General features: G+C 29.1%; 1 protein-coding gene across 3 annotated transcripts in view; it reads left to right on the top strand.

Moving 5' to 3' along the window:
• Positions 1–20,437, top strand: part of Hr38 (Hormone receptor-like in 38) — a 28,892-nt gene extending 8,455 nt beyond the window's left edge. For 2 of the 3 annotated variants that reach the window (XM_070640584.1, XM_070640581.1), the window contains exons 2-5: positions 15,386–15,507; positions 15,832–16,560; positions 16,691–17,792; positions 17,983–20,437. In XM_070640584.1, coding sequence (XP_070496685.1) covers positions 15,484–15,507; positions 15,832–16,560; positions 16,691–17,792; positions 17,983–18,239 — 2,112 coding nt within the window. In that variant the 5' untranslated portion in view covers positions 15,386–15,483 and the 3' untranslated portion in view covers positions 18,240–20,437. Of the gene's footprint in view, positions 1–15,279; positions 15,308–15,385; positions 15,508–15,831; positions 16,561–16,690; positions 17,793–17,982 lie in introns of those variants that run through there. The other variant, XM_070640582.1, reaches the window with a different exon arrangement.
• The last annotated feature ends 550 nt before the right edge of the window (positions 20,438–20,987 follow it).

The following is a 20,987-nucleotide window of genomic DNA, read 5'->3' as shown; positions in this document are numbered from 1 at the left end:
GATATCATTTAATATCAATAAAAGAGGTTTAGCGGGGACTTTAAAACTCCTTAACGGAGCTTTATATTTGTGTCGCTCGGGAATTATGGAGATTATTTAAATGCATCCTGAAAGTGACATCTAAAATTTAATTCAATTAATGACATTTTTTTGTCACAGTTAGTTTTGACAAAAACATTTATTGATTGATACCATGCAACATCATGCAAATTAGCGACTGATGCGATTTATTCATTACCACCTGTGTCTTTATTTTCAATGAAAAGTTATCTAAGTTTCTGAGAATTAAATCGTTTTTTAAATTAATATCTATCATTATTCCAGTGCTGTCTAAACTTTTTTGTGCCACGGCACACCTTGGTGGTAATCCTCGACCATTCATGGCATTTCCGCAGCTACATGGTTTGAACATCCGTGCATTATTCGAATAGAAAATATTTTTTTACATCCTAAAGTGTCTTCATTAATGTACTAAGAAAGTGAATACGTCGTTTTTTGCAAAGACTTATATAATTTTGATGTGTATATGTTTGATATCAAGAAGAAGTCCTTCAGTCTTCAAAGAGATGAGTTGTCAGTTTTATCTGACCGAAATTCAATTATTTTGAACATTATAAGAGAGAAATTGTCTTTACTGTTACAGTCTATTCAATTTGTAATGTGTTTTAAAGAGGAAACAATAGTGTATAAGTGATGTACCTAAGTGGTATCCCAATGACCAATTTATATCTAAATTTTTATTATTTAAGTAATTTAAAATGGGCAAAACTCTTTCTTACGCAATTTTGGCAGAGATGTAATTTTACTGTTAATAAATTAATTTTACAGTTTTTGTTGCCACTCTTTAAGCAAAAATTTAATTTAAGTGATCATTTAAGTAAATCAGAATTAATTTAAAGTAGAATTGGGACAAGAATTGCAGGCCTACATTTCCTGCATTTTATTTGCACAGGCTTGTATTTTTAGGCTGTGCCTTATAGGCTAAAATTTAGTTCGTCTAAGACGGGACCGCGACAGGATATCCCAGTGAACCCTATAGTTCGTCTAAGCCTACAGTTGCCAAATGTTCATTACATTGAGTTCAAAATCAATTGATCCGCACAAAAAAAAACAATTTAGGTATGAAATAGGTAGTTGAACATCCTTTTTGTTGTAACTTAAAATAATATGCCTATATGCATCATTTAAATTTTGCCATGCCTTTCAAAAAGTATGAAAAGAAGAAAGAGTAATAATGAAAATATTTTTAATGTGCTTGTACACTCTATGTGTAGTGTTATTACTGTATACTTACGTAAGTTCTCTTTTTGATGCGTTTCAAAAAAAAAAAAAAAATCATTAAATTCGATTGAAAGAAATAAAAATATTTCAACACACAAAAATATGTTTACTTGTTTACGTGAATGTAAGGAATGAAATAAAAAAGTATCAAATTAAAGTTAGTCAATGAATTCAGTTCGTATTTGCTATATTGGTAACCACACTGTAATTTTTTCTATAAATATTTTTAAAAGGAAAATCCTCGGATGACGTATAATGTCGCGACATATGTGGGAACTTCCTTCCTCCTTTTATAGTATCTACGTAATGGTTTTCTTATATAAAACATTTCTAAAGAGTAAAAGTTCTGCGTATGTCGTGTGGGTTTGTTGATGTGAATCACATGAGAGACATATCAGAATATACTGGAAAAGTCACATTTATGCAGGTATACATGCTTCTTTACTATTTATTTAACATGGTTATTTTGGTACATTGCCATGCAAGCACTACTATATAATTAAAGATATAGCAAAAGCTTCATTTATACATTTTTGTATGATCAAGGGTAGGTCCATGAATATTCGAAATTATATGGATTCTAGTTTCATAAAAAATCTGATTGGAAAATGAGTTGCCATAAAAAAAAAACAAAATACTTGAAATAAAGTTGAGTACTTTACTCTTTACGAGAAAATTATGACGTAAAATATGAAAGAGATGATTGCTTTTCTCACGACAGTGTGGGAGTATCATTTACGATGATACGTACTATCGTCATGTTCTCAAATTCCATTCAGAGTATAAAGAAAATATATGAAGCTTTCTTAGAAAATCTTAGAAAATTGTTTTCAAAATTCTTATTAAAAAATTGTCTAAGAAAATGAGAGATTCTTCATGAATGTTGTTTATTACTCTAAAGAGGTAAACATTTTTATTTACTGTTGACAATTTCTTTTAATAAATCAACCTACATGCTATCAAGTCAGTTGCAAATTTGTAAACATAAAAGTTCTAATCAATCATTTGCATTTGTGATGTCTTAATTACGTTTTAACTTAAATTCAAATCAGTTTACCTCCTTGAAAGTAAACTACGTGCATATCCTGATAGAACTTTATCATAGTTAGTTTCCTTTTACAACAACAAATGTTTATAATTTAAAACAAAACACATCTTTCATGCCAAACAACACGAAATTGTAAGACGGGCGCAACGAGACTCCCATTTCAACTCATACTATTCTTGAAAATCAGTTGTTATAGAAGAGAAAAATACGAAGATGATGGTGATGAAATCGTAGCGGCAGTAAGTAAGAAAACGTGACGTCAAAAGGATTTTTATATACGTTTCGCAGCAGCACCATCAAGTCGTAAATGATATTCTCTTTATTTTATTTTAAGTATTGTAAATATCAAAAAGGAAATTCGCCGTATATACTTTGCTTTGAATTGAGTAAATGCGTATTAGCCATTAAAATGACATCATCATTGTCATCGATTCAATTTATTGCTATGTCAACGTTCAATTACATATTTTGCACTCACTTTGTCGATTTTTGATTTGTTTTTAAAACTACAAGAAATGTCAGCTTCTCATGTCAAGAAACTGAGATACACTACATTGTGTTGGCAATCTGACATGTCCTTCGATTGAATTGGAAAAATTTTTATTAATTAATTGCGCAATTGAACTCGTGAGATGTGTATAATTAATATTACGTGAAGAATTTATTCATGTAGGAATGAAATGCAAATTAATACCAAAAGACATTGCGTGGTGCAAGATAATCAGAGCAGAATGAAAGAAGAAGTAAAAAAAATGAGATAAGTATCAACAATTGACACAGAGGCAAATTGCAATTTGTGTCAAAATGTTGTATTATTAAAGTGTAATCCCCTCTGCCATGCAAAATGTAATTCTGTATGAGATATCGTGTTTACGGTAGTATCATATGTAGACGTATATATTCAAACTTCTTAAGTCGATTCACACGATGTTCCTTATTATTATTATTGCTGCTATGTTTCATCAATTTAACCTTAATATCTTATGCATTTTTTATGACTCGAGAAGAAAAACCAGTTCAACTTTATGAGAGATGCATCTTAAGAGTGCGAACGAATAATGATCGCACGACACTCTCTCACTTTGTTGCTTACAACACCAAAGAAGTATACAAAAATTTATCTTATAAATTACTAAGTTAGTCGAACACACGAGATGAAGAGGAGATGATTTTTTATATTTTTATATGTACACATTTATACACTTTTATATATTCATATAACTTTACTTTCGATTTCATTCAGACGAAGGAGAAGAAGAGATATGAGAGATTTAAGTAAATACATTTGTTGTTGTTTTCATCATTATATGGGTTAGATGTAGCCTGTGGACAGCAAAAAAATTGAATTAAGCTTTTGCTTTGAAGATTGAGGTAGAAACCAAACTGGAAATGTGAGAAGTAAGGCAAAATAGAGAAGAAAGACGACAAAAGACAAGACAAGATTCAAAAGCCGGCTAATGTTGCGTACACATGGCTGTCAATAGACTTTTTTTGAGTAAAAAAAATATCATTAACACATTCTCATAATATAATCCAATGATTACGAAAAGATATATCAAATGAATGTAATAATGTACGGCGCTACTGTAACTGAGCTTTATGGCTATATGCTCATACAAAATTCAATAGGAGATTAAGTTTACAATTGTTTATTGCTCCAATAATAATACTATGTCATTCAGGCTTGAATTAAATTAAAAGAAACGCAAAACAATTTAGATTGTAAAAACCGGATTTTTGATGCTGCAATGTCCTTAACGCTGTGCGTCTCAATAACATAAATCTTTTTACAAAAAAATATTTTACAAATGAAAATCCATAAATTGCAATAGAGAAGCTTACAACGATAAGGAACTTGAATTTTTATTAGAATAGATTTTAAATCTTCCCGGACTTGTACAGAATGATATAGAGAATCGATACTGATGATGAAGAAAATAAAAATGTGTGATAATGACACTAAAATCATCAGTTTTACGATCGATCGAATGCAAATTAATTAAAGTTTCTGTATAGACATTTCTACATGTATTACGAAAAAATTTACTTCATACAGGTAGAAATATGGCAATAAATCTAAAGATTTAATTTCTTAGAGACTAAAGCTTTTTGACGCTTTAACTTAATAAAACATTAGATATCATTGGTAATCAATTAACTCTTTAGCACAATAATTAATGAGTTTCGTAACTGCATAGCACATCTCAAGTGAATGTAAATAAATGCAAATGAACAGGTTGACTACCTGTAGTGGGCTATATTTACTAACATACTTCGCTGGCCGTTTAGATCATTTGTGATCGTTGGCTTCCTTCAATTGGTGTCTAAAGCTGCAATTCCAAGTGCAATACTGTCTCTGTCGACAGCTTCCTTCTACGAGCTAATGGAATGGACAGTAATTACAAATTGAATAATTTCCAACCTCCTCAGTCCCAAAAAACCCTTATTACATTACTGCCGTCTACCTAGTAGAGAACGAATACTCATTTTTCAACATAATCAGATTGGATTCAGGTCTTAACCATTTCTGTATGCAAATTAATTTTGTTTAGAAATTCTGAAGAATTTTCAACACACTTAATATCCAGTTTCCTATTTTTGTCCAGCTCAGTAAATCTTAAAAGCTTCGTAAATTTTTTTTGTCGATTCCGATTTTTCAAATCAATGTCAAGAACAATATATCGTGAACTTATTGTAAATTGTTAATTTTTTATTAGTTTTTCCGTAAAGTTTTACAAGGCATCGACAAGAATATATTTACTTATAAAACTGACAATTTCTATGCACATACAGAATAGTTTTAACAATTAAAAAAACGAGAAATTATTCGCATCTAATTTTTCCGTATTATGTGTAAGCTTGTATGTCAATTCCTACAGTCTGAATCATGGGAAATAGCAGCAACAGCAACAACAACAAGAAACATTACAGTTGTAGTATTATTTCTATCAAATCAATTTGTACTTAATGAACAATCACGGATGTTTTAAATGCAGATTTGAAATTCATTCAATTCTTTTTGACTTTGATGTGTCATGATGTATATACATTTCATTCTCCTTCCATATTAGGAAAATAATATTAATTTAAAAGCAATTTAGAGAAAATGCTGATTTGTTAGACAATGCAAATTAATTATAAGAAGAAGTTTAATTAGAAATAGTATTAAGTTTTATGAGCTGTTTGGTGATTCAGGATTGAAAATTTTGAGTGTTTTATATTGTTGATGTGCATAAAGCCTCTTGAACTGGTTTTGATAGAAGCAAGAGTAGCAAGAAAAATTCCATCTTCAGCAAGCATTTTGGACTATATTGATGACTATATTGAGTATGCAAAAATAAAGGATGGGTTTGGCAAAAAAAAGAAAAAAATTTCAAACTTAATCATATTTTGCAAGAATAATTTTTGCATATTTTTCAGTCAAGTCAGATTTAATTTACATATAAAGTGATGGTTTCCGAATCGTAAAAATATTTATGATATCGTTAAAAGGCGATTAAATCAAAGAAATTTTGATATAAAGGATATAAATAGCGCGTGCTTTAGAAAAAAATAATTTTTAAATTTTCATAAAATATACATGCAGAAGCTGTTAGTTTTTCATACAACATCATTACTTACATCTTTTGCATCTTTGTTTTAAGTTGCCGCTTCAGCTGAGCTGTAAGGCGACAAGTTTTATTTTCCAATTTACTTTTTAATTTTTGCATAATGCATGTGTATATTTGACATCTTTCTCAAGTTGCTTGAAAGTGACATTGTATATCGATGTTATGCAATTGTGAAATATTGTTTGATATTTTGACAAACTCTGCATCTTCTTCTCATTTTTGCGAAAGTTATAAATGATTTTTATTTAATATGTGAATAATATTTTTTTGACTGATAATTTCTTAACGTATTCAATCGTCGTTTTTTAATCCCTCATACATATAGTATGTGATTCATAGTCAACAACCATAAATGAATTCAAATGTACAACGAAGACAGAAGCTATTTGGAATTTACTGTTCAAATATGTAAGCTCAAACAGTAACTCGTTTCGGTTCACAAATAGAATTCGTATTGAAAAGAGAGAAATAAATTCACTTTTTCGGTAATTGCTTAAGGTCGTTGCGATTCCGCTTTCAATATATTTTACTAATTCCATTATTTTTCCTGGTGCCAATGCAATAAAACATAATAGTTTAACAAGATGAAGCCCCCCTTATAAGCACAATAATAAAATAAAATAGACGAAAAAAGAAATAAAAAAAATTTTTTTGAATGAAATAATTAATGCTTCAATTTGGCTGGATATTTATTTTGTAAATGATCGCAAATCTATATATCTGCTCGTTGGCCTTTCCTAGCAAATTGTTTGCAATGCAATCGAATGGAAAGATCCATTTATAATGATTTACTTAAATTAAGTGGAATATAAAGCCATCATATTTTTTCGCACAACAATCGAATGATTTCATTGAAATGAAATCTAATTAAATTCTCAGGATTTCTTTTCGATAAACTTCCTGCACATGTCCGAAATTGTTTATTGAGAAAACATGATTGATTCATTTGATTTTACTTTAAAAGCTTACTAAAGCATCCTTTTATAGGCCGACATTAACAAACGTAATAATAGTAATAGATTGAAGTCTTTTTTTGACATTTAACAGTAATTGCAACAAAACTGTCTATTAAGTACAAAAAGAATCTCATCTAGAAATATTTTTTTTTCACATAATGAATTGAATTTAATAAATTGCAATAGCAATAAAGACATCATGAGCATAATGTGGATGACTCTTGGCACCTAATAATTAATTTAAATGATCAAAGCTCACTTAATCATCATCAAGGTATATTTACAGTTGGGCTAAGTCTGTAAGATAATTCTTTATAAAGAATATTCCTAATTTGTCTATATTAAGTTCTCCTAAAGCTATAAGCCCTTGAGATTAAGCGTGTGCTTTACAAATATTACAATAATTTTGCTTCGTTTATGTTTTGTTCATGTTGATCTTGACTTTGGATTAATTTGAAGCAATAGAGAGAATTGTATAGTTTTCGTACAAGCAGACTTTAGCGATCATTACTGGGTTTTGTTTTTATGTGAAAAAACAATATAAAATGAAATCGAAGCATCATAAACGTCGGTGTCCTTGATGCATTTTTTAGTGTTGTTAAACTATCTTAAGATGCCTCATACGTAAAGAAAAGAATAATAGAAATGCAAATTTTATAATCTGCGGATATTTTGCATATTTTTAAGATTCATAAAACTTCTTAATAATTCAAAAATTTATAGCTCATTATTGGATTTTTCTAATATAAATATGACTATTATTTTTTACGTATGTACAGGAGCGTAGTCAGAAATATTTTCGAGGGAACGCATTAATAATCTACGGGATTTTTAGAAAATTGAAGAATTTTTATAAAAAAAAGTGGATGACCTTCAACTCCTTATCCTATTAATTCGCCCCTGGCTTGCACACGTTTCCTCTAGACTAAATCCTCTCCCGAAAAGAATGAATAATACGCCAAAAAAATGAATTTCAAATTAAGTTTTTTTTATTGAACATTGGCTACAAGAACTGGATAAATATGAAGCTTCTCAAAATTAGGTAATATGCAAATAAACAGGATTATCTGCAAATAATAATAATATATTTACCTGACAATGATTAATTAAACCATCCAAAATCTTTGTCGTCTTTTAGTTCGATCGCTTCAATTTACTTGATTTTTGGAAATATAGAGCGGTTGAATAATTTTAGTTCTCGTAAAAATTATATCATTTTATAACGCAAATATATCGACGTTTATTTGTATATTAGGATGACTACATAATTTTGAAGATGCTATAATTCTCTTTATATATCGAAAAAAAAAAAACGTTTTTGGTTAGAAATCAATGCAAATTTTATTCAAAAATCCATCTCATAAAATTGTATTTCTTTTTTTATCTCATCGCAGGATGGGCAAAATTTTTTAATCAAGTTGATAAATTTACAAAAGTTAAGCTATTATTTATTCTAATAGAGCAATTAAGATCACACACACACATAATGGCATTTATTATGATTAGACTAATTTTCATGAGATACGTGCCACATTAAAATTTTATATCTTAAGACAGTCTAAACATCCATCAGATAAAAAACCAATAAATCAATCGATTCAACAGATGAATCAAAATATACCATAAATATTAAATTATTGCCGTCATCCTTGATTTCTAATGATTCAAATATTTGAAAAAGACATATTCTTATGAATAATTTAATTTAACAAAAAAACTACTTGGAGACGCAAATATCCCAACTCTACTCATAATTCGCCTCTCCTTTGTATAAAAGACAAAAAAGTTTTTTTTTTCCTTTTTTGAATAAAGCGCTGGAAAGAAATATTGTCACTAAAATTTTACATTTTTATACGATCTGCAAGAATAAAAAGAAAATTAATGTCTACAAAAACTGCATGAATGTGAATAGTATAAACGAAAAAAAAAAATATTAATAACACCATTTTATCACAAAAAACACGATGATGGTGATCTAAGGAGGTACAAGACTACTCTTGATTCAAACAGGTTGATGATGATGATGCTTTTGTTCGTTACCCAATGAAGCTTCTTTTTTTATCATGTTTAAAATACTAAAAATATGGATAGAAATCAATTATAATAAATTTACGCAAAATTTTGACATATTTGGAGCACCAAAAAAATATATTTTTGTTAGTCGTGTAAGATACTAAAAGCACACGTTTATGGCTCAAATGGTGATAAATTATCATAAACTGTTGATATAGATAGACTTTTATAATGCGATTAAATTCCTTCATATTTATTGAATTTTTAAAAAAATGATGATAAATAAGAAATTAACAGAAACACATTTACATTCTCGCACGTCCCAACAATATGACATTTGTAGAATGCACTTTTAAATTGCATTGGCGGTAAAATGTGGGTAAATAAAAGAGCAAAATAACATGAATTATGCAGTTTCGGTAATTTTTCAATTGAAAGCATAAACGAGTGACTAAGGGACACAAGTCAACACTTTTCACTTTTATTAACATCGATAAAATTAATTTTTTTCATTTCTTGCGAAAAAGAAACATTAAGTGAGGAAGAAGAAAAGGAAGCATCTTAAAATGAAAGTCGATAAAAAATGTACTTAAGTAACTTATTACAGTTATCTGATTAATGATTGTTAAATTAATTGTGATTGTAGCTGAAAGGCGCTAAAAATGTTTTCGTACATACACATTACTGGTGATAATATTTAAAGCAGTGATATCAGTAGGATGAGATGATAAATCTATGTGTAGTGATATTTCAGAGCAGTCACCTCCTTCAAACCTTTAAAAATGATTTGCATTAAAAAATTCTTCTCGGATTTATTTTACATTTTTTATGTTGTTGTATATTCACATTGCATGCTTCATTACCATACCGAGTACATTCGATATATTGTAATAATTTTATTGCAATTCTTCTTACTCTCATAATAATAATTTTTCATCATTTAATCTTAATTTATTAATTTCTTGAATTTCTTTTATATTTTACATTCCAAAAGAATTAACTTCTTGCTTCTCAAGTATTTATGGTATTACATACATGAAAGATGGGCAATCAAAGAGATTTCGCAGACATTTATATCCTATTAAAATAATTTTTTTTCTATTACTTAATATTCCTTTTTAAAAGTCATTAATTATTAAAAATTTCGCAAAAAAGTCAATCAAATTCATGTTCACAAAATTTTTAATCTTCACATCCCAACTCCTCCGAAATTATTTCAAGAAGTAAGAAAAAATGTCAGTCAACAACATGTATGAAGATGTGTGAGAGAGAGAAAGACCTAGAGAGCATGCCAGAGATCGTGTCATGGAGCATCTTCCAATAAATTTTGTACATCGAGTGAAAGTTTTTGCAATTGAGTTTGCCTTCATAAAAAAATTTTTTTTTTAAGCAAAACGTTTAACATCACATTTATTTCATGAGATGCCCAATAAAATGATGACGACGATGAATTTAGGTTTCATGAAATCAAAATTAACTTCTCGAGTCAAAGTGTTATTGCGGGTAATTTTTATACAATACCTATGAATGAACATGTTTCAAATTGAAATACAGATGATCATGTATATTGGTTGATTTGAGGTTTTTATTATCTCTTACTCTCTTCTTAAAGTGTCGATCATGATTGCTTTTTCTTCTTCATCACTTCTTCTCACATCATCACTGTGAACACCTCAAATAGTTCCACTAAATTGCTCCATTACATCATCAATTTCAGCAATAAAGAAATTTTTTGTTTTTGAAAAATTGTAACGATATAGAAGCCCTGCTGCTTTGGCTCAGTTGGTGCAATGTCGATGAACAATTGCGATGTATATTTTTTGGGATTTTGCTTCGCACTCATCGAAGCAACCGTACTCGTAGCAATCATGAAATCATCATCATGTAATTTAATTTTATTTATATAAAGGTTTGAGATGCTAGAATGTGATAATATAGCTGCATCCAGTGAAAACAGACAATATTTTTAGTTTTTTTTTTTTGCGAAAACAACTGTATGAAGATCTTCTCTCTTTTATACCTTCTTTTTAAACGTGAAGTTCATAAAACGTGTCATTTGATTTATTTCGAAATACTTAAACTAAACAAAACAAAAACGAATTCGATTTGAACAGCTGTTATCAGATCTTTAGATTCAATTGACAGCCAATGCTTACACAAAAAATGCTGTGAAAAAAATGTTTGAGGAAACAGCTCCCATGCCACAAATTCTATCGAATATTTTTGCAATTTCTTTTTATCTGCTTGACTTCTATAAAATTGCACGATTTTTGTGACAAAATTTGTCTCATTGCATTGCATCTCGAGAGGTCTTTTCCAATTCTTTTCCCATTTCATTTAGGTTCATAATGGCAATCAACCTCAATTGGCTTTGCTAATGCAGTGAACTATTGAAGCAATTCCCGTGTCGCTCTTTTGCCATCGTTTCATAATATCATGTGCAATGGCAGAATATTTTTTGTCGCCGTTTTTTTTTCTTTCTGCCATTGCAATTACATTTCTACTTTATTTAACAAAAAAGTTTAAATAAACAGGCTTGTTGGAAGGCAGTAGCTCTAATCTCATAAAAATTAAATTGATTGCCATTTATTTTCCATTCGTTATAAAATTCAATTAATTAACATAGTGTTAATTTTTGTTGCATTTCCATGAAATCAATGCATACAAATAATTTGAAGTTGAATCTTCGTCTCTTTGTTGGTTTTGTGGATGTCTAATAGATGTTTTAATATTTTTTCAAAATTCGTTCAAATTTTTAAATTTGTTTAAATTTTTTAAGGTTTTTTTAAATTTATAAATTTTTATAATTTGTTTCATAAATATTAAGACTGTGCTTAATTCTATAAATTTCATAATAAAAGATGACAAAAGATCATTACGGCCAATAATATGATCTACGATTTCTAAATGAAAAATTAAATTGTTGCATAAATAAAGTAAAAATCCTGTAAAAGAAGAGCATCGTGACATAAAGAAGAAAATTAGTTTCGAGACAAAGAATTGCGGAATGCATTATGCATCTCCCATGATAATTTATTGTAAGTGAAATGAACAAAACGACTTAAAATGAAAAAGTTCAGTTGCTGAAATTTAAGAAAGCGACAAAATAAAATAAAAATAAAAAATAAAGTTAATTTCGAGTAGTTACAGATGATCGATAAGACAGATTGAACATATTTTTCTTTAGTTTTGCTTCGATTTCATGTAGCAATTGATTTGTGGTTTGTTGTTGTAATGCTGATGATCATTAAATATATCACATTAATTTAAGTACTTTCATTGTGGGCAGCTCAATGTAAAGCTTAAAAAAGTCAATACTCATATTTTCCGGTCGAATAATAAATGAATTACATGTCACGATGATCTTTATTTATGCGTTTCATGTATGTATAAACACCCATGGTGTTGTTGAAATCTGTTAACGAAAATGTTTTTATCTTTCTTGCCAAAATAATATGTGGATATGAGTATATCATATCAATAATGTAATTGAGTTTAATAAGGAGAAAGAACATGAAAAGATGATACAGAAATAATGAAATTGATAAAATTTTGCATTTCAATTATCATGTCAATATTTTTTATGAGTATGCATAAACATCGATACATGAAAATATCATACCCATGGGCGGTAATAGTGATGAAAAATTAGTCATTAATTTTGATTTTGCCTGTAATGGAAAAAAATTTCTTTAGGATATGATTTATTATAGAAAGAGCGGAACGGGTGAATGAAAATAAAATTACAGTGTTGAAAAGACAATTTACTATTGAAGCCATCAACAGTAAAAATAAAGATTTGATTTTTTAATTAATTATTATATAAAATTTAATCCATCTTTTTATTATATTATATGAGTCATCTTAATTCACTATTAGTCCTGCGCACTTTCTTAATTAATTTGCTGACCTCACAGATCAAATGTGATCCATAGTCTAGCTCAGATGGCGCCTAAAGATGATTATATCCCTAGCTTCCGTATACAAAGTACAATACTGTCTCTATCAACAGCTCCATTCCCTTTTTTTGGTAGTCCAAGTGATCTTTTTGATGTCTTTATTAAAATTTAATCACATTGAGTTGCACCACTTGTGGTCTCTTTTTGTAATCGTATTTTTCGTTGCAATTATTTTGCATTCCTCTGAAGCTATTTTTAACGTTTTACGCCTGAATTATAAATAGCTTAATTTTAAAACATTTAAAGTTTCGTGGGATGTATGTCCTTTTAAAATATTATCCAAAAATTTTAAATTGTAAAAAACTCTATTTTAAGAAAGCTTAAAGTTAAATAACAAGCATATTAAAAAATAATCAAAAGTTCATTTCCAACCCCATACCTATCATCATTAATTAATGTAGAAAATAAATTTTCTCTTAAAAGAAGACCAAAACATTAACAAAAAGTTAAAGATTTCCAATTCTTATAAAACATAAATACACAACTTTAATGATAATTGTCTTCGGATGCAATTGGTAATAAATCAATAAACAGAATTCGTGGCAGATGCCGAAGATACTCTTTGTTACGCCCTGATCAATTACATTAAAAGAAAATTACGTTTAATTGAGAGGATATTTTTATTTATTTACTTAAGTGCTGAAATATCGCAATGATCAAGAATGTTGAAAACAAAAGTCTGCGTGATGCCAGAAGGCACTTAATAATCGAATACCTGTCCATAAATCAGTGCGAGCTTATTGACTTAACCTCTTCGTACCCTTTTATTTGATAGTTTTTATGTTAACAATATTGGCATGTATGTTATGATCGTACGTTGGCCAATATGCTTTAAATGATATAATTATTTTTGAAAAGTTAATAAATCAATCTCACTTTTTGCTTTGCCTTCTTTTACCCTCTTCTTGCCTTCTTACTTTAATGCAACTAAAAATTATGTGAAAAATTTATGTGCGCGACTCGATTCACGACTGCTCATTTTTTATGCTTTCGTGTATTAATTTGTTTTCCTTATTTTTTTTATGCTTCGAGGAGCTTCTTATGTTGAATTAAAAAAAATATTACTAATATAACGAAATTTATTGAGCGAAGCGACTATTTGTATTATGATTTGATAATTTGAGGGGAATCACCACATTTGGGTTATATCCATCTGATTAACAAATTTGAGTGTTTATTCATTTCAAGGAAATTTATGGAAGATTTATAGTTTTGCAAATGTTCAATTAAGAATGTAAATTTTGCATTATCAAACTGCACATGAATATCTAATTTTCAATTATTTTAAGCCATTACTAATTGTGATTTAAGTACGGGTAACAAGAGGGCTGATTTAACTGATAATTTATATGACAGACATTGAGTTTCAATTTTACTATGTCTTCAAAAAGTTTTCAACTCAAGAAACCGCTCCCATAAAATTTGCATACTATCTGATACAATCACTAAAATTTATTTCATCACTCTCACTTTCAAAATTGAATAAAACTGGGAATCGAATGGTTGTTATTTGAATAATATCAAGTTTTTATTCTATCTCATTTAAATTAAAAACGAGTATTACGTTGTCTGTCCAATCAAGAATTAAGAAATTTATCATCAAAGTTTTATTTTTTTTTGTTTAATTCTGGAGAATCAGCTACCGCTGTGATATTTTAGAAAACAAGTTTTTGCAATAAAAGTTAAAATATATTTTGATATTATTGTGCTTCACAGCCATATAATTCCTTTCAAATATTTAAATTTTACTGATATTATTTTACACATATAATTTAGAGGGTTATTAAGAACTGACCATATTAATGCCTAACAGTCAACAAAAAATGTATTGGGAACTCATCTACTGATTACTCCTTGTAAAGACTTGGGACGGTTCTCTTATGTAAAGCGACAAAAAAATCGACTTTTTGACACCCTTAACAGAATTTAGCAGAACGTCCCAGAGAGCGTTACGTGATAAATGAACAACCCCCTTTAACTATTCACCTTAATTAAAAAAATTAATAATATCTGTTTTGATTTGTTACTATTTATATTAACTAGTTTTGTTATGCCTAAAACTCATTTCCTAACCACTTCATCCATAACTAAATCAGGAATGTTAAAGCATAAAAAAATGATATTCGAATAAAAATTCATTAAAACTCATTGATATTTAAATTTTCATATTCTTCTTGCTAAATATCACTGATTTTTATGGATATTTACACAAATCACTTCTTTATAATAAGCATGTGCATCCCCTTTTCTATTATAAGTTTATGTTTATCAATTTATGTTAGCGCATCGTATAATTTTTCACACTTACTATCTGTTCCTTATTTTATTTTTTTGTTTTGTTGAAACAACATTCGTCACAGTACCTTGGAAGTGAACACAACATAAGAATTCTTATTAGGGAGAGAATATTTTTATAATTGTGCAAAATGTTGTGTTCAGGTTGTGCTGTTTCCAAGATTTATTTTGAAAAATGTAGAAAGAAATAATAATTTTATTTGTTTTTCTTGCTATTTTCAGGTGCATCAATATCTGATAGATCTCAAACAGACTCAAATCTCAGTGAAGAGCGCATATCTGTTCGTCGAAGTCTAACAGATAGCTTAGCTGTTTCAAGTATGTTGTTGTTGCAGCCACAACAAGTAAGTTTCAATTGTAATCGCAATCCTAACACTTTTTCTTTTTTTTTTATTGACGTTTTGCCCGCAAGATAAAGATCATAATAATGATGAGAGTACTGAAATGAAGAAAAAAATGTTCAGTATGTGCTTATCTTTAACGTAGATTTGAGAAAAAAATAAAATTAAAATTAAATGTGGATAGACAGAATCGTGAGTTAGAGAAAAAAAAAGAGTTTGGAGCAATTTTATGTGAAAATTTCTACGTATGGGAACAAAATATAAACTTATCAATAATACTGAGCATGTAAAATATACTAAACATTTTTTTTATTATTTTATTTACAGAGTTCCTTCAGCTCTATATCACCATCACTAGATTTTTTATTACTACAACAACAGCAACAACAAGAAGAATTATTAAGTCAACAACAGCAATCAATTCACAATCTCGAATCATCATTTTCGGATATTTTATTTTCACAAAATCAACAAGATCGTGCTTTTATTGAACATCAGGCACAGCATTCCAATTCATCAAGTGATACACTTGTTGGCATTGAGGAAGAGACATCACAAGATTTATTGACGCCTACAATTACACAATTTAAAGAAGAGCCTCCGTTTCTATCACATCCACATACGCCAACAAATCCACGTAGTGTCGAGCAAGAACAAGACTTAATATTTGAGACATCGTCAACGGAAGAACTAGGTTTATTGAGTTTGAGATCAAGTAGTGATCCAACATTGTCAAATACATCAAGACAGCCTGTCGAATCATCACCAGCAGCTCCAGTGAATATTCAACGACCACAAACATCTGCTGAATTATTGGATACAAATCCAATTTTGCCTAGCTTTCAGGATACATATCCAATAAAGTACAATCAACTTGCCGATTTTGGTTTAAAAATGGACGAAGATTGTTTCAATGTTGCTGGCCACACAACGGGTGTTGCAAATTATCAGCAAGGTCATCATGCCACTCCTTATAGTGGATTTCAAACACATTCAGAATATTTGCAAAATGTTGGTAACTTTTATCAACATCATCATTACGATTCACATCCGATGGTGAGTAGCTTTTGTAAAAATACACTTTAGTGACGTAGATTTAAAAAAAATTATAAAAGTTGTTTTTACCTCTTAAAACATTCAAATTTTTGATGATAAAATTTTATTTACATAATTTTACTTAACACAGTACGGCACGACATCTCACGAAACATATTCGTTACCAACATTCCCAACTGTGTCAGATCTCAATGTAACGGCACAAACAACTCGACGTGCATCGCTACCTTTACAAAGATCTGAATCAACATCGAGCAGCGAGAGTCCAAAGCCACCTAAACTCACACCTATTTATAGTAAATATTCAACGACAATGCAAAGCACTTCCAGTTCTGCATCAAGTTCGCCATCATGTATTAACAACAACAATCCAAATGTTTTAAATGCAAATGAAATTTCACCAATGTCTGGTATTACGACAATTTGTGGATCATCAGCAGCAATGGCTCAAAAAATTGCACATCAAAATCCATCACAATTATGTGCTGTTTGTGGCGATACTGCAGCATGTCAACATTATGGTGTTCGTACATGTGAGGGATGTAAAGGATTCTTTAAACGTACTGTCCAAAAAGGCGCAAAATATGTATGTCTTGCTGATAAAGCATGTCCAGTTGACAAACGACGAAGAAATCGATGTCAATTTTGTCGATTTCAAAAATGTCTTGCTGTCGGCATGGTTAAAGAAGTTGTGAGAACTGACTCTTTAAAGGGTCGTCGTGGACGTTTGCCATCAAAACCAAAATCACCACAAGAATCACCGCCAAGCCCACCAGTGTCACTTATAACAGCATTAGTTCGCGCACATGTTGATACAAGTCCCGATCTTTCCACATTAGATTACAATCAATATCGTGAGCCATCACTTGTTGAGCCATCAATATCCGAAGCAGAGAAAATCCAACAATTTTACAATTTACTAACATCTTCCGTTGATGTTATCAGACATTTTGCTGAGAAGCTACCCGGCTTTAACGATTTATGTCGTGAAGATCAAGATCTCTTATTTCAATCAGCATCATTAGAGCTATTTGTCTTAAGACTTTCGTATCGCGCACGCATTGACGACACAAAGATTGTTTTCTGCAATGGAACTGTTTTACATAAACTCCAGTGTCAGCGATCATTTGGTGATTGGTTGAATGCCATTCTTGAGTTTAGTAAAAGCCTACACGCAATGGAAATTGATATTTCAGCCTTTGCGTGCCTGTGCGCTTTAACACTCGTTACAGGTAAGCATTAAAATAAATATTTTATTTAAATATTCCTCATTTCCATAATAAAGTCTATAATAAATTTCGCATACAGCAATTTTAATTGCTTTTACTTATTTATCATAACAACATCAACATCATCATGATCTTCTTTGCATTAAATATCTTACTATAACTTTTATATCATTCTCTCTTTTTTATCCAACAGAGCGCCATGGATTGAGGGAACCGAAGAAGGTTGAACAATTACAATTGAAAGTGATTAATAGTTTACGCGATCATGTCACATACAACTCTGAAGCACAACGAAAACCACATTATTTCAGTAGATTACTGAGTAAATTACCTGAATTACGATCATTGAGTGTTCAAGGTTTGCAACGAATCTTCTATCTTAAACTTGAAGATTTAGTTCCAGCACCACCACTCATCGAAAATATGTTCGTTGCCAGCTTGCCTTTCTAAATCTAATTCCTGACTTACCCCTATCAAAAAAAAATTGATAAAATATTGCTGTTTTAAATGATTAACTTATACATATCTTAAACAATTCCATCTGTCAAATTAAAAATTCATACGACAAGGAACACAAAAAAACATGTTTATGTTCTCCAAATGACCTGACAACTTACAATCATAATCAACTATAACTTCGTAAAGATAAAGGAATCAGTTCACTAAAAAATCATATTATTACCATTATTGTTATGTCCTATCATTATTATTGGACTTAAAGGAGAGAAGAAATTACCTAATGAATTTAATGACGAATTTATTTTTAAATCCAGTTTAGTTTTGATTGGTTTGTGATCAGATTTACTTAAGTATGTCACTTTTCATGGAGATTTTTCACATTTCATAATTATTCTTTTTCTTACTTTGATTTATGTTCTAACAATCCTTTTAAAACAGTGGTGGTTAACCTGTGTGCCGTGACAAACTATCCCAGACTCAACAGACAAAGAGCATGCTTTCATGGTACAGTAATACCATTATGGTACCTAAAAGCGTTCTGTTTGTCTGTAAGGGTACTGTATGCCATATGGTTCGGTCCAAGTTGTACCGTGAAAGGTAAAAGGTTGTCCATCACTAGGTTTAATTTCTGATTTTCTATCATACTCCAACCTCAAGTGTCTCATGCTTTCTTCTCCTTCTTATCAATGTAATGAAACATAATATGTTACCATAATACATATGAGATATATAAAATATATTTATATTTGATAAGTGCAGTAATTAAAATAAATAATAGAATTAGTGTGAGAGTGCAGTACTTGAATATGACATTAAAAATGCTTATAGCATATAAAATATGCTTTAAAATTACATAGAAGACGGCATTAGAAATAATGATAGATTTTAAGGTAAAAAGGAAATGTTAATTAAATATCATTAAACTATTTGCTACTTCTGATTATTTTCTCCTTACAAATACCTATGATAAAGAAGATAAGAGTGAAACAAACTAAAACTAAGAAAAAATATTACAAAAGAAACATAAATCTTCATTTTTAATTGGTAGAGTAGCATTTTGCTTGGACTTTCACAATAATCATACATAAATATTAAAGTAGATGTATTTTTAATAAATAAATAAAATATCATTAGATTTATATGTTACAATAAATAAGAAGAAGACAAAACACAGAACTACAAATGTACCTTAAGATAGTAAAAAACAGAGAGAGGAAAAAAAGCTTTTTTTTATATCAAATGTGACATTTAACTGTTTAGAGAAAATAAAACAAAAACTAAAAAAATAATTTGAAATTCAAAGAGGAAAGAAGTTGAAAAAAAAGAAAGAGGAGGGAAATAAAGGTCTGGGAAAAGTACAATGAAGCAATTGACTTAAGCGAATGGAACTATTAAAAAAAAAATATTTTATATATTTTTCTACACTTTAAATTAATGAATGCAGTGCATGAATAGAATTATGAAAATTTTGACAGATATCTTTTTACAATACCTTATTTTCGCAAAATCTAAATAGGATGAAATTAAATATGGAAAATTTTATGTGTATTTACTACCTATATAAGAATATAAGTGGACTTCGATGGATGAATATAAAAAAATTAACTTTTTTTTTAGAAATTTTGCAACTGAACTAATTTTATAGACGAAAATTGCTTTAATTTGCACAAAAAATTTACACAAAGACTTGATGAGTTTATTGACATAGTTAACTTTCCTCTTTTTTGTGTGCATAATCAATTAGGACTAGTGTGTAGTAATATTTGACTGTCAAATTTAATTAAATATTTTGCAATTTTTTGCCAAATCTTTAGTTTGATTTTGATATTTTTTCTACAAGTTTTCCATCCATTGACATAAAAAAAATTAAATAAATATCACACATCAACTAATTAATTGTTCTCTATGAAGAAATATGAAATTAAATGTATTCTTTGATTAATTGAAATACAGCCGAGCTGAATCGTGCTTTTTAAGAAAATAAATAAATAAAAATTTGAGCTAGTTCTCATATTTTACTATAGAATACGAAACGAAAGTAATTTAAACTATATTCGTGAGTTAGATGTTGTTTTTCATCACTAAAAGTAAATGATATACTTATCAGATAACAAAATAATGTTTAAAAAATGTCAAGAAAATTTCGTTTCAAAATTTTTATCGTTATTTGTATACAATAAAATAAGAGGTTGGCCATTATTAAACGAAAATATAAAATAATTCAATTTTAATATGCTAGAAAAATTTTTAATTTTTTTTTTAAATTCCATAGAAAATTCAATGAATTTTTTTGCATGTGAAATTTTCTAAAATCTTTTCAAATTTCTTCAGATTTAATCAATAAAAGATCAAAACCTTCCCGAAATTTGAATATTTTATTCAGAACCGATTCATTTTAAAAAGCCTTTTCCTAACAGACAATCAGCATACCCACTTAATGAAGGTGCTCATTAGTATCCTCAATCAATATAATTGAGCATACTCATGAGCATGCTCTTAGTCTGTACGTGTTTCTCAGTACATTTGTCATTTAAAAATCGTGAAATTATGTTTTGGCTTCGAGTTAATAAAGGAATTTTAATTTATCTAAATTTTGAAGTGCGTGTTTTGAGAAGTTCTTTTCCTTCCCTTCGGTTAAGATTAGTGTTTAATTTTTTTAATGGAGCTAGGGTACAGGGTGAATGAATTTCATTATTATACTGCCAGTGATAGAAGACTTTACTATTTTATTATATTTTT

Source organism: Chironomus tepperi, unplaced genomic scaffold, assembly GCF_022539635.2.
Source record: "Chironomus tepperi strain 1889 unplaced genomic scaffold, CSIRO-AGI_Ctep_v1 contig_219, whole genome shotgun sequence".
NCBI lineage: Eukaryota > Metazoa > Arthropoda > Insecta > Diptera > Chironomidae > Chironomus > Chironomus tepperi.
The sequence above is the reverse complement of the archived record's forward strand: the minus strand, read 5'-3'. Positions and strand labels throughout refer to the sequence as shown.